The 22,680-nt window shown below is 55.4% G+C and overlaps 1 protein-coding gene across 1 annotated transcript in view; it reads left to right on the top strand.

Moving 5' to 3' along the window:
- COL17A1 (collagen type XVII alpha 1 chain) overlaps nt 1-21,401 on the top strand; it is a 41,636-nt gene extending 20,235 nt beyond the window's left edge. The window contains exons 20-52 of the mRNA XM_054581221.1: nt 40-66; nt 169-231; nt 974-1,078; nt 1,869-1,931; nt 2,526-2,561; nt 3,145-3,198; nt 3,458-3,493; nt 3,980-4,015; nt 4,667-4,729; nt 5,954-5,989; nt 6,248-6,319; nt 7,191-7,217; nt 8,104-8,139; nt 10,008-10,043; nt 10,314-10,394; nt 11,771-11,806; nt 13,305-13,367; nt 13,493-13,534; nt 13,683-13,736; nt 14,360-14,419; nt 14,713-14,763; nt 15,293-15,418; nt 15,947-16,084; nt 16,594-16,665; nt 17,027-17,167; nt 17,834-17,923; nt 18,026-18,136; nt 18,664-18,810; nt 19,101-19,454; nt 19,991-20,128; nt 20,371-20,433; nt 20,600-20,680; nt 21,019-21,401. Coding sequence (XP_054437196.1) covers nt 40-66; nt 169-231; nt 974-1,078; nt 1,869-1,931; nt 2,526-2,561; nt 3,145-3,198; nt 3,458-3,493; nt 3,980-4,015; nt 4,667-4,729; nt 5,954-5,989; nt 6,248-6,319; nt 7,191-7,217; nt 8,104-8,139; nt 10,008-10,043; nt 10,314-10,394; nt 11,771-11,806; nt 13,305-13,367; nt 13,493-13,534; nt 13,683-13,736; nt 14,360-14,419; nt 14,713-14,763; nt 15,293-15,418; nt 15,947-16,084; nt 16,594-16,665; nt 17,027-17,167; nt 17,834-17,923; nt 18,026-18,136; nt 18,664-18,810; nt 19,101-19,454; nt 19,991-20,128; nt 20,371-20,433; nt 20,600-20,680; nt 21,019-21,071 — 2,591 coding nt within the window. The 3' untranslated portion in view covers nt 21,072-21,401. The remainder of the gene's footprint in view (nt 1-39; nt 67-168; nt 232-973; nt 1,079-1,868; nt 1,932-2,525; nt 2,562-3,144; nt 3,199-3,457; nt 3,494-3,979; nt 4,016-4,666; nt 4,730-5,953; nt 5,990-6,247; nt 6,320-7,190; nt 7,218-8,103; nt 8,140-10,007; nt 10,044-10,313; nt 10,395-11,770; nt 11,807-13,304; nt 13,368-13,492; nt 13,535-13,682; nt 13,737-14,359; nt 14,420-14,712; nt 14,764-15,292; nt 15,419-15,946; nt 16,085-16,593; nt 16,666-17,026; nt 17,168-17,833; nt 17,924-18,025; nt 18,137-18,663; nt 18,811-19,100; nt 19,455-19,990; nt 20,129-20,370; nt 20,434-20,599; nt 20,681-21,018) is intronic.
- The last annotated feature ends 1,279 nt before the right edge of the window (nt 21,402-22,680 follow it).

Below are 22,680 nucleotides of genomic sequence, written 5' to 3'. Positions count from 1 at the left end.
CTTCTAGCTGACCTCTCTCTCTTATCTCTGTTCCCACAGGAGAGCGAGGGCTCCCTGGGACCCCAGGTGCGTAACCTTTGATGGTGTGGCTGGTATCGTGGGCTGCTTGGTCCCAGCTCCCAGGTTCTGGAAGGAAAACAGGGCTGAGGGATTTTCATGTATCCACAGGTATCCCTGGGCTCTCGGGACAAGCAGGTCCAGAAGGACCAAAGGGACAAAAAGGCAGCATGGGTAAGAACCGCTTTTTTCCTTCTTCCCTTCCTTCCATAAGTGTTTATTCAGTGCCTCCTGTGTGCCAGGCCAGTTTCGGTGCTGGGGAGACATCGGTAAACAAAACAGAGAAAGCCCTGCTTATGTTTGGGTGGGGGAGAAAGACAACAGACATGTTAAATAGATGAAGTACAGAGCAGAGTAGGAGGTGGTTTGGAAATAGGAAGGACAGGGGCTGGCAGGGCATCGGGAATCCTAAGGAGTCCATCAGGAAAGGTCTCTCTGAGAAGGTGCCGTTTGAGCAAAGGCTTGAAGGGGGCGAGGGAGCCTAGCTCGAGGAGATCTTGGGGAACACATTCCAGGCAGAGGAAGCAACCACAGGCAAGGGTGTGCCCCCTGGTCAAGGAACGATGAGGAGGAGGAGGTGGTAGAGGCCCCAGCTGGAACCCAGGAGGGAGGCTGGGAGTCCAGAAGGAGGGCAAGGCGCGAGGCTGGCCATGTGGGTCTGGAGGCCCTTGTAAAGACATCTCCCACCGAGGTGAGAAGCCACCTGCTGGTTGGGGGCAGGGAAGGGACACCATCCTCTTGCATTTTCAAAGGGTTGCTCTGGCTTCCAGGTTGAGCCTGGATTACAGGAGGCAAGGGGAGGTGCAGGAACCAGTGCAGAGACTCTAGACAGGAGTCCTGCCAGCGAGATGCTGCCTGAGGAGCCCTCAGGTGTGGCTCGGGGTCCAAACTCTGATATGGCTATTTCTATTTTTAGGAGAGCCTGGCTTGGAGGGACCCGTGGGTCAGAGAGGACGTGAAGGCCCCATGGGACCTCGTGGTGAACCTGGGCCACCTGGGTTCGGAGAGAAAGGAGACAGAGGTAAGAAGCGATCCCTTCACCAGGAGAGTTAGCTGCATCCATGCTTCCTCCTTTCATCTATCTCCCGCCCTCCCTCCCTCCCTCCATCCTGTCCTCCCTCCCTCCTTTCACTAGCAATTGCTGGGCACCCTGAGCTAGGGTCTGTGCCAGGCCTGGCAGAGACCGGGGGGCATGGGCCAGGCGCAGGTCCAGGCCTCAGACCAAGAACCTTGCAGTACTCAGAATGAGTGGAGAACGTGGTCACGGGGAGAAAGGGGTCTCCCAACATGGGGCAGGGAGGAGTCAGGGCTGAGACAAAGAGCTTGTGGCAGGGCCTGATGGAAGGTGGAATGGGGTTCAGGCCTGTGGGCCGCTCTCGGCTGGAACTAGTCAGGGAAGGTGTCACGGAAAACACCACAGACAGGCCAAGCTCTGGAAGGGTCTGGAAAGATTTTGCAATAAGATTTTTAACATTAATCTGTTTTTATCAAGGAAAACTGAGAACAAACACCAGAAATCCCCTCAATGCCAACAGATCATAAGCAAGAAGCTTTATTTTTAGCTTCCCTTTCTCTTAAAAATATTACTCAAGAAGGCAACCAATGTTTATCGAGTACTTCAGATGCCAGACAGGGAGCATAAAGGCTCTGAGGGTGGAAACTGAAGGTGTTTTGCTGATTCATGGTCTCAGGGAGGCACCAAATGGATCAGAAGTCGCTGGCAGGGTGGGGACCATCCCCCAAATGACACGTCCAGCCTGGGCGGGCAACCTCACCGGGGGACCTCTCTCAGAGTGCTCGTTTCTCCCCAGGGTCTGCTGGTGAACCGGGTATTCAGGGCCCTCCTGGTGTCCCCGGTTCTGTGGGTCCCAAAGGTGAGTCAAGTGCCCAGGACGGTACCCAAGTTTGCCATGTCCAGGACGGATCAGAGGTCCAGGTGCTGGGATCCCGGGCGGCCCTAACCCCCATCCCAGGCCTGTGCCGGGGTGATGGGTCCTGAGAGGGTCCCCCACAAAGGACTGCCTGGGGGTCACGATTGGGGCTAGTTTGGGCTGCATGGTGGATTTGGGGCCACGTTTCCATCTGTTTTCAATGGTGCCATTAGATGGCCTCTAAGTGGATGGATGGATCAGGAACTCAGAAGTCAGATCAGTTCCTCACCTGACTGGGACCCAGATGCACACATTCAAAAGCAACCTGTCTGAACCACCCGGGAGAATGGGCCTTCTCTATTTGAAGGCCATCTGGTCACCTCTCCCCGTTCCCCTGGCCAGCCCAAACGGTTTACTCTGGCTGGGAAGGAGCAGGGATCTCGTGATCCCACCAGCTCCAGCTTCCTCCCCGAGGAAGACTTAGTGCTGGGCCCACTGGCTCTGGAGACCTGACAAGAACCCATGCCGTCCGTGTGGCGTCAGACGTCCCTGGTCTGTGCCCGACCCTCCTGATCATTGCTTTGTCGCCCTTCCCAGGTGCCAGTGGTCATCCTGGCCCACAGGGCCCTCCAGGTCAGTGCACTGCTTCTTCCAATGGATGCTATTTCTGGGGCAAAGAAAGGGATGTTAAAAGGAAAAACAAACATTTTTAAGCAAAAGCAGCAATTATAAAGAGAGCCTGGAGGCACAAAACTCACATCCACACGGTGTCCGCTGCGGCCGAGGTTGGGTGCCGGCAGGCCCTGTGGGAGCCACGCGGGACTGGCTCAGGGCCCGTGGCCCTCTGGCAGCTCCCCGCCCTGCCCTCGTCTGAGCAAGTGCCTGCCTCCGTCTCATCCCTAGGGCCGGGGCTCGTCCTGCCGCCTTGGGAATCTCGAGCTATAGGCTGCGTTATAATCAGGCCAAGGTCTCCGCCAGGGTCCCAACGGTGTCCTTATGACCAGGGCCTGGTAATCACAGGGGCAAAGGGCCTGGACCAGGGCAGTGTAGAGGGGACATGGGGAGGAGTCTGCAGAGAACAGCTCTTGATTTTTACTCCTGGGTGTGTGCCTGGGCATGTAGCTGTGTGCATGCCTGTGTGTGTCTGTGTGCGTGCATGTGCGTCCCTTCCAAAGCCACGGCACTCACCTATCTGTGCGGTCTCCTCTGCCTGCAGGCCCTGTAGGTCTCCAAGGGCTCCGAGGTGAAGTGGGACTCCCTGGCGTCAAAGGTAAGCTGGTGGGGAGGAGCGGGGTGCGGGGAGATGTCACCCAGTAGGTGCCGATAGCTCAAGAAGAAGGTCTTGGGGGGACAGAGAGGGTCAGATGGGCATGACCAACAGCCTGTGCAGGTTGACAGAAACATGAAGAGAAGGGCAAGTCCAGGTGGTGGGACCAGCTGCCTGTCTTCACACACAGACACACAGACGCTGCCCTTCTTGGCCTTTCTCACCAACGCTCTTTATACCAACTTGTCCATTAATTTTTTAGGTGACAAAGGACCAATGGGACCACCAGGACCCAAAGGTATGTTGCTCCTGGTCCTGCCCAGACATCACCAGAACCTACCTGACTCCTGGGAACCCAAATGTGACTCAGGCCCCAGTGTCCAAGAACACAGATGGCTCTGGCTCCTGGACACTGGGGCTGGGAGCAATGTGTTGTCAAATGGGGAAACTGAGGCATGGGGGCCACAAGGCCTCAACATCATAGTGCTGTGATTGGGTGTCCTCGGGGCAGGGAGGAGGCAGTATTGAGGACCTCCTGCTCTGGTCCTCCTGTGCCCACAGCATCCATCGCATGACAGCAGGGGTCCGGGTCAGTTTGTGGGTGGGATCTAAGTGCCCCTTTGGCTTCATAAATGACAAGTTCTCTGCCAAGATCCTGCTGACAGTAGCTTCCAGGTACGATGAGAACTATTCCGCAGCCAGGGTCCCCCTACCTAGATGAGGATGTTTTCCTTGCTATTCACCGATGCTTCCTGTCCCCACCCCAACCTCATGTTTGTTTTAGGTGACCAGGGTGAGAAAGGATCCCGCGGCCTCACAGGTCAGTCCTACATGGGAATCCACTTTGATTATTTAAAGACTTTTTGTAAATCTGTTAGGCACTGGAGGTGGAAAAAAACACAGAAGTATGAGACAGAATCTCTATTTCAGAGAGCTTGCACTCTAGCAAAACACAAGACGAGATAAAGCTGGAGCATAAGCCAGCAGCAAGACATTGAGTCCAGACAGTGTATGTTTGGGGCAAAAAAGGGAGTTATGATTGTCACTGATTCTTTTAGGGAATCAGTTGAGAAAATTAAGCTCTTGCCAGAGCAGCAGAAAGTTGGCACTATTTGTTCCCCTTCACCCACTTAGCTGCTGCCAACTTGCCTGATTAAAAAGGAAATTAATAGTAATGGTACTTCAGCTACCAGGGGCAACTCTCTGTTGCCAAGGAAACAGGACTCATACACGTGAAACTTCAGCCCAGGCGTGGTTCTGTGCCAGTCCATGCCTGCTGCCCAGTCCATAGAATCTAAGCAGACACTGTGTCCCCAACCTCTGGCACCCCAAGCTCATCTGTTTGGGAAGTGGCAGGCTTGGGGGTAGTCAGGGAGGGTGCGGCATTCTACCACCAGCTTGAAAAGCTTGAGAGCCAAGTCGAAAATGCCAGCTTGAAAGCCTCTGGCCAGCTAATGCGTTTCCTTTGCAGGTGAACCAGGCTTGAAAGGTCTGCCTGGTGCTGCGGGCGAGCCTGGAGCTAAAGGAGCAATGGGTGAGTGTCCCAGGACAGCGAATGCGGCAGGTCTACCCCACTCTGATGTCATCATAGCTCTAGAGTTGAGATCCTTCTAGAGCCACCTCTCCTGTTCTCTGACCTGCCCAGCCCTCGTAGAGGCTCTATTCATAGGCCATTTCCAGGCCTGCATATCCCTCCTGAGGCCCAGAGAGCAGCAGCCTCTCTGCAGGTCTCTCTGCTCTGGGGGAGACTTGGCAAGGCATGGCCTCCACCCTGGCTCCTGCTCCCAAGCCCCTGGGGCCCCTGGGGAGGGGCAGGCGGTGTTAGAGTCCTTTGGAGTCCACAGTTTTCCAGACATGGCCCTGGCATTCCAGGGCTGGCCCCACAGCCAGATCCAGGGTTCATCCCTGTGCTGACCCTCACCAAGGGGTCTGTCAGCCAGGACAGGGAGCAGGCCAAGGAATCACAGAGGGCCAGGCATTGAGCACCAAGTCCCAGAAGAGTTTAGGCCCTACCAGTGGCTGATGTGACTTATTCACTTGCTCATTTATTTAACAAATTGTTAGGAAGTGCTCATTCTGTGCTGGGCAAGTAAGATGCTTCACCTCCCTCAAGGGGAGATAAAGCCCATATGAAGTGACAAGTGCCATGAAATGTACAGAGTGCAAGGAGGATACAGAAGAGAGGGATGTTTCTTTCAGCCAGGAAGGTGAAGGAGGCGGCACTTCAGATTGTCCTAAAAAGTAAGGAAGATTCTGGTCATGATTGATTTGGAAAATTCCAAATTTTCCAACAACAACATAAGAGCAGTAAACAACAACATACATAAGGAAAGTCAGAGAGGTAGGAAAAAGCAAGACATGGTCCCAGAAGGACCTTAGAAAGTTTGGAAAGCTGGAGCAGAAAGGACAAGAACTTGGAGGACCCTGACTCCTGGACCTTGAGTCCATGAGACCGGCATTAATCGAGCATCCGGGCTGTGCCGAGTCCTGCCAAGGACTGGGAGATACAATGGGGAGTCAGTGAACAGTTCTTAACAGAGAAATAGACAGTTACTGGTTCCGGAGGAGAGGGCATGGAGAAAGCTGCCTCCAGGCGATGCGACAGGGACTGGGCTTTCTCCGCATTTGCCGGCCACGGGAAGGACCCACGGGCTTCCCGCCTGGGGAAAAACCTGACGTGATCCTGAGGGACAGTCATGGGAGGGCGTCCTAGAACAGCTCTGGGAGTCGCTAATGAGCTGTGGTTCTGTTTTCCTAGGACCCGCAGGCCCCGATGGACACCAAGGCCCAAGAGGTTGGTCACTGATCAGCTCTCCTTACTCTCACTGCCTCCCCTGCCTCCTGTGTTCTGTCCTGCCCACGCCCCCGAATCACAGCAACAGAGGGGCCCGTGTCATGGAGAAACATGCAAAGCTGGGTCTTGTTAGTCTTCTCCCTGCCACCTGCCTGCAAGTTACTTAGTAAAACCCCAAGAAAGCGTCAGCTCAGCCGTGCTGGCTGGTTCGGCTTTCCCAGAAGGAAGACGTTTGTACATTGGTCATACTCTCTCCAGGTGAACAAGGTCTCACAGGGATGCCTGGAACCCGAGGCCCACCAGGACCTTCTGGAGACCCAGGAAAGCCAGGTAACAGCGGGAAGAAGGAGCCGCGGCCCTGCTCTGGGGGTGTCTATGTGCGCCTGTGCGCACCCGTGTGTGTGTGTGTGTGTGTGTGTGTGTGTGTGTGTGTGTGTGTGTGCGCGTGTGTGCGCGTGCCTTTATCCCATTTTCCTCCAGCAGATCAGCAGGGAACTACAACTGCTGGCTTCTGCTGTAGGCAGTGGCTGTGTGTCCTGATACGTCACCAAGCCTGGCAACTGGGAAGAGAGAGATTAATGGTTGGAAGCAAGGGGCTGTAGAAAGGGGCAAGGCGTCTTCTTTGAAATTGCAGAGTTTACCACCTCAGTACCTTGCTCCTCTGAGCCTTCCCCTCTGGCCCACCTCCCCTCAGGCCGCACCTGGCCCCTCACTCATTCCCTGGCTGTCTGATGAGAGAAGCCATTGTTAGCATCCCTATGGAAGGCCCAATGGGGGAGCAAGATCCTCAGGGCTGCAGGAGAAACAAACCAAGACACACCAAGGAAGCTGAGTGAAGCGAGGCCTTCCTCAGCAGGCTGCGATGAGCAGGGCCCCAGGCTCCTGTGTTGGGTGCGCAGAGGAGGCGCCTCACGGAGGGAGCCTGGGGACAGTCTGCGGGCTCAGGGAGGGTGTGGGTTTTCTGGGTTCATGGCTCCCAGGTGCCACAGGGTCTGTGACCCCCCCCACCCGATGGAGCAGTGGGGTCGCTTCACTGCAAAGTCCAAGAGTTGCTCTTGGTCCAGGGCTGCGAGGACGCGGAGTCTGGCCGCCGCACGCTCAGAGCTGCTCCGCCCGCCCCACCCATCCCACCTGCTCCTGCGGCCCAGCGTGTGGCTCCTCAGCATTGTAACTCCCCCTTCCTGTGTTTTATTTCCTGTAGGCCTCACAGGACCCCCAGGACCTCCCGGTGAGTCACTGGGTCACTCCCACCTCCAAACACCCCCCGCCAAGCCCCCTATCCCAGCCCTTGGCATTCAGCAAATGCCTCTCCTCCAGCCTCCTTGCGTTTCCTCATCTCCTCCCCTCAGTCTCCCAGTGAACGTGGGCTCGGGTCCTTTTACTGTGAGTCTTGAGAAGTACCTTAGGAAGGACAAATATGCACAGAACAATCTAGAAAGCCACCCTCACAGAAGTGAAGTTGGCTCCGGTGCCAGTTCCGTCTGCCCAAGCCCTGTGCCCCCTGGTCTCCGGGCCCACGAGTCGCGCTGGCCCAGCAGCGCCTGTCCCCGTGTGCCTGGCAGGGAGTGGGAGCTCACCTCATGCAGAAGGGCCCGGTTTCTCTGGGACAGCCTAGGGATCAGCATCTGTCCTAGAGTGGGACCCTTGTGCACTGTCCCCATGTTCAGCCCCCGCCCCTAAAGGAAATTAAGCAAAGATGTAAAATTAAATCAAGCAGCACGCTTCCCCGAAAGTTGGGCGCCCAGGGACACCCTCCGGCTGCTCCCCGGGGGTTCAGTAGACAAAAGCACCGGCTGCAGGGAGCCTGGCTGCTCCGGCGGGGCCCTGCAGAGACAGGTGGGGGCCGCAGAAGACCTGCGATCACCTAAAGCTAAGTCCCTGGGTCTCTGCCTCCCTCAAGCCCCGCTGTTGCCCCATTTCCCAGAGACAAAAAAGGGCTCAGAGCAAGAGGGTCCCCTAGGGGCCGCCTCAGCTAGCGCAGAAGGCAAAGCCAGATGGGTGTCCGGCGATAGTGACCCTGCTGAGTGGCAGAGCAGAGCGCTAGTCACTGTCAGAGGGCATCTGGAATTGCTGGGTCTTAACTGTCCTGACTGACTTGTTTTCAATCATGTCAGGACTTCCTGGAATCCCCGGCCAAGCAGGGACTAAAGGTAAGTGATTTTCCAAATTACTATTTCTTTCTTTTCACTAGTCTTCCTCCCCACCCCCACCCCCACCCCCAGGATGGGAAGGATTGGTAGGAGGGAAGCCCCTCTCTGGGCAGAGCCTGGATCAACAGTGGCATCTAGTGGCTTCAGCGGAAGGCTGGAGGCTGGGGAGCTAGGGATCTATTGGATCAACTAAGCCCTGAACCCCGCCCCACACGCCTCCTTGCCCCACAAGCGGGAGCCCACTCTGGTACCTGGGGGTCTCCAGGCCATCGTTGGAGGAGGATCTGAGGGCTGCTGCTCCTACCCCGACAAGTAGTCCACCCCTGACCTCCCCTCGTGCTCAGCCCCCCTCACTTAGGCTCTGTCCCCTGTGACATGACTGTCTCGGCCAGGAACCACCTCAGTGTTACCAGCCACACAGGGGCTTTAGTGCAGGCAGTGAAGAGCCTCTGAGGTGCTGCTGGGAGAGGAGTCATCCGCAGGGCTTGGCCGGGGCCAGCCTAGGGACCCCTAAGCACAGAGTGGAACTCCAGTCCTGCTCTGTTCCTCTGCCGCTGGCCTGCTCTGCACCATTAGGCCCCAACCCTGAGCCAGTCCAGGGAGACAGGTGCTCAGGGACAGTCCCCCTCCTCCCGTCCCTGCAACCTCACATCCCTGAACCCTGACGGTCTGTGCGGCTGTGCTCTGTCATGGCCAGTCCCTGTCCCCTGGTGAGGACCTGAGGAACAAAATAAATACTTTTTGGAAACTATTTCCAAGGACTGGTCCAGCTAAGGAGTTCTTTTAGGTCAAGTCAATATAATCTGACATAACAACGACTGAGTTCACACATCCCAGACAGATCTCTGGGTCCTCAGATATGTCCATGGATCGATGGCACCTTTCGTAAGACAAATAGGTTTGAAATTCCCCAAAATGCCAGGCACCCTGCCCTTCCAGGGCCCATAAATTCCTGTTCAAACAGGACCTCAGATCCTCCTGGGACAATGTGCACAAAACGTGGACATTTTACCTAATACTGGACTGTGCTCCAATGAAATGAACTCAGGTACTCCCCCGCCTCTTGGCCTTGACTGCCAGGGGCTGGCGGATGACAGACCGAGACCAGCAGCCCTCTGCTTCCCCTGAGAAGGACATCAATAGCAGCCTCACAGACCAGGGGAAGTGACGAAAGAGGCCTGTGTGCATTTCCAGTCCCAAGAGCTGCCTCACCGTGGTGGCGCCTAGTGGTGGACATGACGGGCGAGTGTGAGCCTGGCGGCCCCTTCGTGGACGTGCCCCCCGCACACGTGCCTTTTCAACCCTCAGAGATGCTGGCAGAGAAGAGATCTGTGAGCCTTTATGTAACTTTCCCACCTTAGCAGCCACAGAGCCCATTCTCGCTGCACGGGTCCCACCGCTATCCCAGGACAACAGCACCCTGAGGGGCGCCCTGGAACCGGGCTCTGCCTGGAAGGCTCATGCCGCTGTCCTTTGACCTCTCAGTGCTTTTCCCACCCACGCCCGTCAGGAAGACCCTGAGGCGCCCCCTGTGGGAGAAGAGAGTGTGGGAGTGGGAACGACTCAACTCAGCCTCATTCCGGCCTCACTGAAAGGCACACTCTTCGACACTCACCTGCGGGGAATCCCAGCTGCTTCCCAAAGCTAATGGGAGGCAAGAAGACGGAGGCTCCAGCCACCAGGGTCTCCAGCGCAGAGTCTGGTGTTTCTTGCATCCTGAACGTGCCCTCAGTTCATTAAAATGCCGTTAGCCTGCGGGTTAGAGGCCCCGGTGTGGGTCTCAAATACAATCAGAAGCCTTGGAAATGGTGTATCGGGCCGCTAATCGAGGCTGGGAACAACCACTCTCCTTCTCCTCCCCCCACCAGGTGAACCAGGATCTCCAGGCAGGATGGTCACTGCAGGTAGGCAGGCCCTGTGCTGCGTATTCTCCCGTCCTGGGCATCTGCCCTGGCTCCACCTTCGCACCTTCCAGGAAGCGCCAGCCTGTGCACGTGGTGCCTTGGGCAGGATGCAGTGCTGGGCTCTCTGTGCCGGCAGCAAGGGGTGGGGGCAGTTTTGAAGTAATGAGAGCGACAGACCCTGGCTCGGCCCAACCCACAGCCTGGCCTGCGTCCCAGCGCCTCTGAGCCAGAAGAGTGGCGCTCAGTGCTCCATGTGTCTTCTGTTTTCAGAGGGGTCATCGACTCTCACTGTGCCAGGTCCCCCGGGACCTCCTGGACCCATGGGACCCCCAGGACCTCCAGGTATCCCAGGTCAGTTTGTTTTCTTGCTTTGTTCCCAAATAGCTGCAGGCCGAGGTTGCAGGTTGCATTTGATGACACTAGTGTTTGCTCAAATCCTGAAACCCAGGGCAGGAACCAGGGGAGGAGAGTAAGGGGGAGCTGAGAAAGCCCACTCCCAGGCAGCCTAGCGAGCCCTCGTCACGCACCAGCAAGCGTCCCAAGCCCTGCACAGGCCTTGCTTCTCCAGACCCCACAGCACTGTGGGAGGCTCCAGCTTGTAAATGACGTGCCCAAGGTCACTCATCTAAGAAGCAGCAGAGCCAGGATTTGGCCCAGGTCCTTCTGCATCCACAGCCAGTGTTTGACTAGTTAGAGCCCTTGGTCTTTGAATTGTTTCCTCTTGGATAACATGCATCAAGGGCAACAAAAATGCTAGGGCTCTATTTGAAGAAAATATCCCCAAACTGTCCAACAAAAATGGAATCCTTACAAAAATACAAGGACTTGAAAGAAAGTTATTAGGAGATAATAGTATTATGTAAAAGAGCAGAATGTTCATAAAGTGTGCTCTGTGGTTGCAACAATATTTTTACAAAATGCAAAAAAAAATGTTGGAAAGAAAGAAAATGTTACAAGTTAAAGAATAATGGGTGATTTTTTTCCCTATTTTTCCAAAATGCCTGTTATTTTGCTATATAGATGGGTTTGAACTGTGCACACTCACTCATAGTCAAATATTCTCCAATAAATATATTGGAAATTTTTTTGGAGATTTGTGACAACTTGCAAAAACTCGCACACAAACTTTATGATTTTCTTAATAGCATTTTCTTCTCTCTATCTTACTTTATTACACAAATAAAATATAGAATACATATAAAGTATGTGTTAACTAGGCTATTAGTAGTCACAGTTTTTGGAAAGGCAAAAGTTATATGTGAATTTTCAACTACACAGAGGGTCAGAGCTCCTACCCCTTTTGTGGTTCCAGGGCCAACTGTATCTCTTCTTTAATTATTTAAAAATGTTCACATGTAAATGAAGTACATGGTTTAACATGGCCAATGCAAAAACGGACCAGCCTTCCCTCCTGATAAGCTCCAGTGAGAGAGGGGACAATGGGCGCATTTAGAAGCCCCTCGTCATTGGAGGGCAGCGGCTGAGAGGGCAGCCCTGCCCATCCCAGGGGCCCCGGGCGCGGCAGAGGAGCTCTCGCCTGAGCGGACCTCAGGGCTGGCCTCCAGTTGCTTACTGCTCTCCAGTTAGCACGCTGGCCTCTGGGCCGCCATTCCATGCCTTGCGAGGGAGCCGCGTGTATACCCGGGACTTGCCTTTCCCTGAGCATTTTCTAGAACTGCGACCCTAGAGGTGTAACCAAGCCCTTCCTTCCCCAACCCCATTTCCAGGCCCGATCGGCCCAGCTGGTCTCCCAGGACAGCAAGGTATGTCATTCCTGAATGAACAGCAACTGCTGGCCTTGGGCTCCGGTCTCTAAATGAAGCAAGAGATGTACCTTTGCGGGGGGCAGGGGAAGGGTGACAGGGTTCTGCACCGAGGGCCCTGCGAAGCCTTGGCTGCAAGAGGAGACACCTGCTTCACCCTCTTCCATGTCTTTGAGAAGGCAGGGGTAGCCGGGCAGGGATTGAAGCTCCGTGGCCATGGGGTCAGGGTCAAGCTTCAGCTATGTTCACCAGGCCTCGGGCCTCTTGTGACCAGACCCTGATAATCATGCCACCACTTAGAGATTTATCCAAATACCAAAAAACAGGCTCAGGGAAGGCCAGTGCGCTCCGCCTGGGGTGTTTCTCACAGGCAGGAAAGTTTGTTGCCGCTCTCTGGCCTGCCCCGCCCCAGGCACTGGGCACTGTGGCCTCCTCTCAGGGTCCGCTGCGAGGCTTCCCCCCACCCCCCCACCCCCCGACCCTGTGTCTCCCCGCAGGCCCGCGAGGGGAGCGAGGACTTGCTGGTGAATCGTTCGTCAGCAGCAGCTCCATCTCCGAGGTCCTCTCTACTCGTGAGTGCCCCATGTTCCCCGGGGCAGGTGACGTGGGGGCGGGAGTGGGAGAGTCAGCACCCTGGAGCCTGTGGCAGCCATACCCCTGAGTCACCCGGAGCCCCAGAGGTGGGTGAGGGTGACCAGTTCCTCTGGAATGCAATGCCAGCTGAGATGGAACAGCGGAGGCTTTGTCAGCTGTAGGGGGCAATTCGCTGGGGATGGGGCAGCCGTCAGAAAGGTTCTCGGACTCCAGGGGACAAGGGTCACACAGGGCCTCCGGGGAGCCAGACTCTGTTAGTGTCACTGGCAGGAGGACTGTCTCCCCCTCTCCCTGGGAGCAGTGACAACAGTCTGTGGGTTCTCAGCCTCAGGCCTGACCTGGGAGGCTGGACCCCTGATCCTTGCCCTTTAAAGAGCCCGGGCAGAGATGCTGCTGGGCCCCGACCGCAGCACGTGAGTGCCTGGACAGCTGAACAGCAAAGACATCAGCCAGCCCTGGGCCAGTGGTCGTGTGTGCCAGACGTGGCACCGTGGCATCTCACTGAGTCTTCACAAGGCTGCTGCAACATAGATCTTACATCTCTGGTTTACAGAGGAGGAAGCTGTTGCTGACAGAGGTTGAGAACTTGGCCATAGTCATCAGCTAGAGGTGGTGGAGCGGGGATTTGAACTCAGGCTCTCTGACACTGAAGCCATGTTTGAACCCGTCACTCAATACACCCCTATGAGCTCTCAGGGAGTTTGACTCTAGCTCTGCCCTGCCTCTGAGCAAGGGCGCTCCTAGCAGAGGGCGTGCTGGAGGGTCGTGCATTGACCCAGGGCCTGAGGTGTGGCGTGTGAGCATACCCGGGGTGCTTGGCGCCGATGATCTTGGCGAGGGGAGAGGCTGGCAGAAAGCAGCCTCCCGTCAGCTTTTGCTCATTTCTGTTTTCTTCTCTCTACAGAGGGTCTTGATTTACGAGGTCCACCAGGCCCACCTGGACTACCTGGGCCACCTGGGCCACCAGGTGAGCATCTCGGGGATTTTTGGAAGGAGGGGAATCGTGGGGCCCAGGGGACTCAAGGTCCTTAGTAAGGAAGCCAGGCCCTGCTCCTCGGTTTGGCATTGTCTCTCCCTCACTGTCTTCTGCAGGATCTTCCATTCCAGGCCCCCCAGGGCCCCGAGGCCCGTGGGGCGGGGGAGGCATAAGACAATGGGACCAGAGCCCAGGCTCCTTCTGGGCTGGCCCCTAGAAAGAGCTTTCCTGCCGCTTCTTCTCCTGAGCAGAGGGTTCCTGGCCCACCTCTTGGCAATAATTAATCTTGTGGGTTCTCTTCTCCAGGGGAAGGCCTGCCAGGTCCTCCAGGCCCACCAGGATCTCACCTGAGCAGCTCAGGTAATGTCGGGGCGTCAGGTCACACCTCTTCTCCACCTCAGCCCTAACCCCCGCGCATCCTACGGTCACAGGCATCTGGTCTTCCTGACCTACTACCACGCCTCCTCCTGACTTCCCACTAGGGTGTGGCCACATAAATTCCATGCCACCTGCTGCATGTACAGAGGGTAAACGATGACAACCCAGCCACCCTGATAGCCCCTGGCATCCTAGCCTGAGGGAGGAAGGGAGGCAGTTCTGCCCTTGGGGAGATCTGGACTGACTGGGAAAACCTGGTTCCTGTCCCTGGGGAGCCCAGGTCTGATGAAATAGGAAGGACTCGTGTATATGAAATGAGATAAATGTTGACAGTACAACACAGAAACACATGAAATAGCTTTAGAGCCACTAGCTCAGAACTTCTCCCTCATAGAAAATTCATCCACCCACCCATCCATCCATCCATCCATTTATTCATTCACCCAACCACCCATCCATCCATCCATCCCCATCCACCTACCCATCCATGTAACCCTTCCATTTGATACGTATTGAGAAGCTACAGTGCGATGAACCCTGTGTTAGGTGCTGCTGCCTCACAGAAGCATTGTGTCCACACTCCAAACTGTTTCTTTCCTTTGCAGAGACCTTCCTCTCCGGCCCTCCAGGCCCACCTGGTCCCCGAGGCCCCAAAGGTGACAAAGGTCAGTGAGGGAGCAGCCAAGAAGGCAGTGAGGAGTAAGAATAATGCTGGCTCCCAAAGTCCAGCTGGGAGCAGCATGTACTTACTGGTGCTAACGCCTGGGGTGGCGGGGGGGGGAAGCGGGGGAGAACGGAGAGGCTGGAGGGGAGTAAGGGATGAGGATATGGGGACACACACAGTCTCTGCCCAAAGGGAACTTGCGGTATCACTGCAGAAACAGATATGAAACAATTGTTGAGCCACATGCTGATAAGGGAAGGTGATGCAAACAGACTTCTCGTGTTTGGATTCCAGGTGATCGTGGATTCCCGGGGACTCCTGGCATTCCTGGTGGTCCCTCTCAAGGTCAGTACCATGGGTGACCAACATTCCTCTCCCCTTCCTCAAGCAAGGCTGACCACGCTAATGAGACCATGGATTCATTCATTCATTCACTTATCTCTTTATCCATGATTTGGGGTTGCTCAGGTACTTTCCAATGCTGGGACTTCTGAGCTGCCTTCCAGAGGTTCCATGTTAGTGGGGGCCGCATGGGGAACCCCTGCACGTAAAGATGACTAAAAATGCCCGTGAGAAAGGAGGAGACAGAGCAGGCCCTGGGAGCTGGGGCTGTGCCGAGACGAGGGAGACGCTGGGGTGGTGACCAGTGGCCAAAGGCGAGGAGGGAGGGTCTGGCCTGGAGAGCTACCCCCTCCGCACCCCTGCAGACTGCAGCTGCTGCAGGCACTCCTTTCCTCTCTTTTTGGGGGACCCTTCTCTTGGCTTCTTTCTTCTACTGAGGGAGACCCTCCCTCCCCAGACTGTGAGAGCAGCTCTGGGGCCCTTGTCAGGGCCTGCGGTGGAAAAACCAGCTCAGAGGCTTTCTTTCTTCCAGGGGGATCCTCCTCCAGCACCATGTTCATGCCAGGCCCACCAGGGCCCCCTGGGCCCCCTGGGCCCCCGGGCTCCATCAGCAGCTCTGGCCTGGAGATTCAGCAGTACATCTCTGAGTACATGCAGAGTGAGTGCCGGGGGCAAAGTTGGGCTGTGTGTGCGCACGTATCTGTGCTGGGGTCCGTAGTCTCTGCATGGCCAAGCCCAGCTCTTCCTCCCCTGGAGCCAAGACAGCAGGTCCCTGAGCTCCTGCCTTCTGGCTGCCCACACGTGTGACCTCAGCCTCGCCCCAGTAGAGACTTGCACACCCACATCCTTGTCCATGTGCATACCCGTACACAATCACATGTTCACACGTGCACTCCCCACCCCATCCCCGTGCTCCCCATGGACATGTGCAATTTCCACAAATGTGGACACCAGAGCTTCGTCAAATGGGTGTCTGACTAGAGTCTTGTTGGTCCCCAGCCCTTGAGTATTTCCTGGCCCTGCCTATGCCTCAGTTTCTCCATCTGTACGAGAGACATCTGGGCTCCCTGCTGGCCCTGAGTGTGGGGTGGGGTAGGCATTTCATCAAGTGCTTCAAGTCACCTCCATGGGCAGTACATGCCCACTTGGGGACAGGCTTGACCTTGTTTTCTCTCGCTGTGGGCAGGTGACAGCGTTAGGTCATACCTGTCTGGAGTTCAGGGTCCCCCAGGTCCTCCCGGTCCTCCGGGGCCTGTCACCACCATCGGGGGTGAGACTTTCAACTACGCAGAGCTGGCAAGCCTCGTCGTGAGCTACTTACAAAGTAAGCCTCTCTCGCAGCTGCAATGGCACTCTCCCCACGCCCCCATGCACTTTCGTTCCTGGAACTGCGTCTCTTCATTTGCTGTTGCCTGTGCCCGTCTTCTGAACGTGATGTTCACGTCATAACTCACGGTGACTGGGCCACCGGAAGCTGGCTTCCACAGGGTTCCTCGGGGGAAGGAACGCTGCAGGGCCGTGCTCAGTGAGCCTGCTTGCGGTGTGTGTGTTATGGGTGGCTCCTAGATATGGGAGATGGGGTCCTCTTGGCTGGCGGGCTCTCTTAGGACTTAGGCTAATGCTTACTCTGGAAAGCAAACCCATTTTTTATCAAACAAAAAACAAAAGTAATGCCTGACCTTTTCATGCTTTGCAAACCACCTCCTCATGCTCCCCTTGCTTCATCTCCCCCAAATGGAAGCAGCCAGTTGACCAGGTCTTTGTGACTTGGGAGTGATGGGGTGTTGCTTCCGTGCCGATACGCAGGTAAACCCCAGTTTTCCTTCCTGACAGCTTCGGGGCACAGCATCAGCTCATTGTCATCTGTCGCCATCACTTCGGAAGACATCTTGGCCGCGCTACAGCGTGAGTCTCCTGCAGCGGGCTGGAGGTGGGGGCCCGCCTGCCTTCTCCTGACCACCCTTGTCAGGCCCATCTTGCCCCTCTGAGCCTCGCGGTGGGTGCAAAGGGGAGGCTGTCCTTCAGGACAAGGAGCTACTCCCTCTCTGCTCCCAAATACTGACTGGAAAGGGGACAGATATCTCCCTGCCCAGTGCCAGCCAACCAGGCAGGTGCCCCTTCAGACACCTGTCAGCTTGCTGAATCCCCCACGGGTCTGAGAACCAGAGCCACACACATCCCTCGCCAGCCAGTCTGTGTGGGGAGACCAGGCTGTGGCTGTCCCGGGGTCTGGGTGGGTCCATGCCAACGCACCCTTTCCTTTCAGGGGAGGACGTGCGTCAGTACTTGCGTCAGCACCTCATGGGCCCCCGAGGCCCCCCAGGGCCACCCGGAGCCAGCGGAGATTGGTCCCTCCAGTCTTTGGACTATGCAGAGCTGAGCAGTCGCATTCTCAGCTACATGTCGAGTGAGTGTCTGTCCTTTGCAGGCAAGGTCGCCCCGGAGGGCCTGGGGTGAGACATGGGGGCTGGACTCCCTCAAGTGGCCCACGGACCCCCTCCTGCTTGGCTGCGCCAACCCAGAGGGTGAGCGGCCTTCAGAGCCATTCAAACCCGCAGCCCCAGGGCATGTCACAGGGCCCGGCGAGGGAAGCCAGGACGAGTGGCTTAGGCGCCATCCTGCACAGAGCGTGCACTTCCCTACACGCATACACACGATTCACACATACATAGTTCTTTACACACACACACTTCTCTATACACACAACTCACACGCACACCTCTCTGTACACACTTCTCCATACACACACACCTCACTACACACACATGCACATGCACTGTTCTATACACACACACCCCCCCCACAGGATGGAGGATATGGGCCCTTTTCTGCCCTATGTTTTTTCCAGGACCAGGGGCCCCTCCTCCTTGGCATCATTCCCCAGGATGGCATCTGTGTGTCCCTCTTTCTGCCTGTCCCTTCCTGCTCCCCTATCCCCTTCTTGCTCCCCACTTCCGTTTACATTGCTCCTGTCTGGCTGCCCTATCCCCTTCTGGCACCTCTCACTGGGTGTTTCCATCTGCCTTTCCCTATCTGATCTAAATCTATCACATCCTGGGATTTTGTTCCTCAGGTTCTGGAATCAGCATCGGGCTTCCTGGCCCCCCAGGGCCCCCTGGCTTGCCAGGGACATCCTATGAGGAGCTCCTCTCCTTGCTCCAAGGTAAGGCTGAGCAGGGGACCTCTGTCCACGCAGTTTGAGATGGAAGGCAGAGACCCTCGGCCCAGGCCATGACCAGCTCCTTGCTTTTCCTTGGTGCCCCAGGATCTGAATTCAGAGGCATCGTTGGGCCCCCAGGCCCCCCTGGGCCACCAGGAATCCCAGGCAATGCGTGGTCCAGCATCAGCGTAGAGGACCTCTCATCTTACCTGCACAGTAAGCCATGGGAAGCAGGGGTGAGGAGGGCAGAGGACTGCCACCTGGGCTTGAGGGCCCCATGGGGTTTAGTAAGGGCAGCTGTGGACTTAAATCCCTTTACGTGTTGCCAAGCCCTCCTGCAGCACGTTCGGGGCTGGGCACTGGTGCCCAGGAGAGGGGCATCTGAGCTCTGAGTGCTTTCAGCCCAGCAGCAGGCGCAGTGGGGACGCACAGTGCTCCCAGGTGCAGCCCTTGGAAAACTGATGAGCCAGGGAGTGTTACCAGGGTGACCAGGAGCCAAGGCGGGGCTTCCCACTCTCAGTGGCAGAGGGCTGAGGGAGGGGGTATGATCTGGATGGAGCACAGGTAGAACTGGGAGTGGGAGGGCCAGTGCGGGGCAGTCATTCCCTGGTGGTGCTCTGGGTGTCAGCTGCTCCCTCCTCACCGCTCCTTTCCAAGAGGGGACCACGTGGGGCCCTGAGCGGGAAACTCAGTGTCCTCAGCAGGGCCATCTCTGATCTTTCTCTCTCTTGCTTCCGGCTCAGCTGCTGGCCTGTCCTCCATCGCAGGCCCTCCGGGCCCTCCAGGTCCCCCAGGCCCTCGAGGGCCTCCTGGCGTCTCAGCAGCGCTGGCAACCTACGCAGCTGAAAACACCGACAGCTTCCGGAGCGAACTGATTAGCTACCTGACAAGTAGGTGCCCCGAACATGGCTGTCGCACAGTAGGCACCCTTCCCAGGCCTTGCTTCTCCCTGGAAGGGAAGCAGAAGGTAAAGGAACCTGGGAGGCTCATCCGTGAGAGCCACTAGTCAAAGAAAGCCCAATTTCTTTCCTGCAAGTACGACCCTGCTTATGGACAAGTGCCTTGAAGTTCATTACATAACCAGCTTAGGAGTGTCGAGACCCTATGAGAGACCCCTTAACTTCCACTTCTCTCTACACAGATCTGCACTCCCACTAATAATGCAGCTTCCTCTCCACAGGTCCTGATGTGCGCAGCTTCATCGTGGGTCCCCCGGGCCCTCCGGGGCCCCAGGGCCCACCTGGAGACAGCCGCCTAGAGTCCATGGATGGCTCCTACAGTCGGAGTAGCAGCTCCTCACAGAGCTCGTCGATCAGCCGGGACACATCCTACAGCTCTTCCATGGGCGTGGGAGGGACCAGCGGGGGCTCCCTGGGTGAAGCGGGATCCTTTGGCTCAGACCTTGGCCTGGGCCGAGGCTACGGGACAGGAGCCGGTGGCGTGTATGGCGGTGATGGCGGACTGTTCGGGAATGGCTTTGCTGGAGGTCTGGATTACAACGAGCTGGCTGTCCGAGTGTCTGAGAGCTTGCAGCGTAAGTTGGGAGCCTTAGGCCCCAGTGCTGTTGGGGAGAGGGAGGTGGGGGCACATGAACATCTCCACGTCTGGGCTCCGGAAACTCACCCCTCCTCATTTTCGGAGCGCCCAGGCCGTGAGCCCTGCCGTTCTGCAGTCAGACGGGCAGGGACAGAAGACAGGAGGCCCCAGCCTAATTCTCACCCTGCTTAGTTCCCTGGGCTGGAACCTCTGCTGCAGAGGAGAGGGGAGGTTGGGGCCTTTGTCCTTGGCTCTCCCACTACCTGGAATGGGTCTCCGGAGTCCTGTGACAGCATCTGCTGCGGCTGAGGGAAGGTTGGCAGCTAAGCAGCCATTTCTCCCTGTAGCTTATCAGCGCAGTCATCAGGCAAACGCGTCTGATGAAAGCCCACTGCGGCAGAGACCAGCGCCACTCCACAGGGGAAGACAAGAAAGCCGTTGGGCTGTCCCCCACTGTCCCTCACCCTAGTCTCATTGCAGTGGGAGTTGCACTCCCCACTGTGAGGGGTGTACCCACATGTTCATGTTTCACAGGTCAGGGCCTGCTGCAAGGGATGGCCTACACCGTCCAGGGCCCACCAGGCCGACCTGGGCCCCAGGGTCCCCCCGGCATCAGCAAGGTCTTCTCCGCCTATAGCAACGTGACCGAGGACCTCATGGACTTCTTCCGAAGTAAGGGCCCCCCCAGACTGCTTTCCCAGCACGTAACTTGCTGCACAGTCTCACATAGAAGAAACCAGTCTCCTAAAAAACCTCATTTTAATATTGAGATGCTAAAATTCTCACATTCTAAACCTCGTTTTCCTCTTACAAGCCCAAACTCTACCGCTACCCATCTGTGTTACTGGGAACAAATCACTTTACCGCCCAGCTTCGGGCACACTGCTAGTCTAAGGCCGGTTTCCCCCTTGCAGCGTATGGAGCCATTCCAGGACCCCCTGGGCAGAAGGGAGAAGTGGGCATCCCAGGACCCAGAGGTAAGTGGTGGCAGGAAACAGCCACCAGGACCCTGCATAACAAGCCCGTGTTGAGAAGCAGCTCCCTCGCCAGCGTTGTGCTGGGCTCTGTGCCACTCCTCTAGGCCCCCGACTCCTGGCTGATGCTGCGACTCCTGGCTGATGCTGCGTCTCTCTCTCCTCCTAGGTTACAGGGGACCAGCTGGGCCACCGGGCCCGCCTGGGTCACCTGGCCCTCGAGGGCACAAGGGAGAGAAAGGAGACAAAGGTAAGCCTCCGCTGCCACAGTTTCTGGAGTACTGAGAGGCAGGAGAGTTGTTCCACAGCAAGCCCGAAAAATTAAGGCAAACGCCAATTACTAAAGGCAGACCCTGCCAACAACGTAATCTGCGTGACAACCAGACAGCTGGGGAGGAAGGGAGGAGAGTGCCAGTGCAGGGGGGGAAGGAGGGCCAGTCTGGTAATGAAACAGTGTAAACAATTTAAATAGACTTATCTTTTAAGCCAGTTTTGCAAGTAGTCACAGTTGCCATAATTGCCCAAGTTAAAGGACCCACAGGCCATAAGATGTTTTTTAACTCCTAACTTTCATTTTCTAACTTTCAGGTGACCAAGTCTATGCTGGGCGGAGAAAGAGAAGTATCGCCGCCAAGCCCTGAGCTACCACCCTTGGCAGACCAGCCCCCAGGCCAGTCCTTCCAATGGCTTCTCATGCTCCTCTGTCAAAATTTCTGCCGAGGGTGAAAAAGCTGGAGTCTCATTGTCCTACTGACAACAGCATAGCCAAATAGTCAACTAGAACACTTACTTTAGCCTGAAACAATGTATACATACATAAATAATTCAGACACCAATCGGAAACAGCTGCGCAGTTGCAGTGCTGTGGCATGAGGCTGACTCCTCTGCTATCTAGCCCTGAGCTCTTGGCTTCTTCACCACTTAGTTCAAGCCCTAACCTAGCAAAGCCAGGTACATAGAGGTTGGCTCAGGAGTCCCTCAGCTTTGCCTAAAAATGAGCTCAGAAAAATGGAAGGCAGGGGTGGGCATGGGAGGGGGGTGCGCCTTCCTGGGGCTGACACTTGGTGGGGGTGCAATCCAGCTTATGCTTTAAAGCTGTGCTATCAGCTCCTTCCTCCTCTGACCACTCTGCATTCTCTAGTTACAGAAAAGAGTTGGCTAACAACTCTTGCAACTGAAAAAGTTAAGAAATTCACTTCCTCTGAAGGTGGAAACAGGGTTTCTTTCTAATAGTTATTTCTCACCACATACCACATTCCCACTTGCTTAGAAAGTTTGATTGCAGCTATGATCTGTATCCATAGGACTATAGCAAACAGAAAAAGAAGGGCAAGGGGCAAGGGAGAGAAGGAGAAGGAAAATAGAATACTTGCTGCTGGGAAAGATGTCACCTCTGTTCTGCACTTCAGAAATGGCACTGGGTACTAGGCGCAGTTGATTTTTAAAGCACTTTTCAATGTCTAAAAGCATTAATGTGGTCTATTAGATAAAAAGTCATTTCAAATGTAAAATTTCCAATTAAAGGATTTTTTTCCCTTTTTTAATATCATGTATAATGTGATTCATCTAACCAAAGTTAAGAAAAAAGAAAGTACTTTAGGTTTGACTCTGACACTGTTACAAACACAATATTCTGGGACACAGTTTCTGGCATTTTGTTTAATCACTGTGATCATTAAAGGCAGACCTTTATCTGTAACTAGTAATTCAATTTGGGCAATTACAATCCCTAAGCATAAATCACTTGAAATAAGCATACATACAACAGATGAGGAACAAAACTATTTTCAATTACTGTAGTGATTTACTCCAAGGCAAAGTAATTATAATTACAGAGCAAGTAATATGGAATACCAAAGTGCCCATGCAGGAAAAACGCACAAACATCAAATACCCCACAGAAATGGACAGTAAAATCAGACATGCAAATTCAAAAGAGGCTACCCTTGACCAACTTTTGAATTTGTTACGAATTGTGACACTCAAATGCTAGATAATTTCAAGTGGAGTTAAATGAAACCTTCCGTACCTCTATTCTTCTAAAAGACTGGACTGTTTATTTTTCATGTGGCCTCTCCTATATCACACACTATCCTGGGAAAAAATACAGCACTTAATTCCGCTATAGCAAACATCAGCTAGCAGCGACCACCAGTCAAGCACCAAACATTCCACATGGCCTGTTTACCTCGTTGACCCTATCCTATTAGGTACCTGCTCTAAATCAGTGTAGGAATACTAAAACATGAG

Source organism: Pteronotus mesoamericanus, unplaced genomic scaffold (assembly GCF_021234165.1).
Source record: "Pteronotus mesoamericanus isolate MK-2021 breed Mesoamerican mustached bat unplaced genomic scaffold, CSHL_Meso_final contig_657, whole genome shotgun sequence".
Classification (NCBI taxonomy): domain Eukaryota; kingdom Metazoa; phylum Chordata; class Mammalia; order Chiroptera; family Mormoopidae; genus Pteronotus; species Pteronotus mesoamericanus.
The sequence above is the reverse complement of the archived record's forward strand: the minus strand, read 5'-3'. Positions and strand labels throughout refer to the sequence as shown.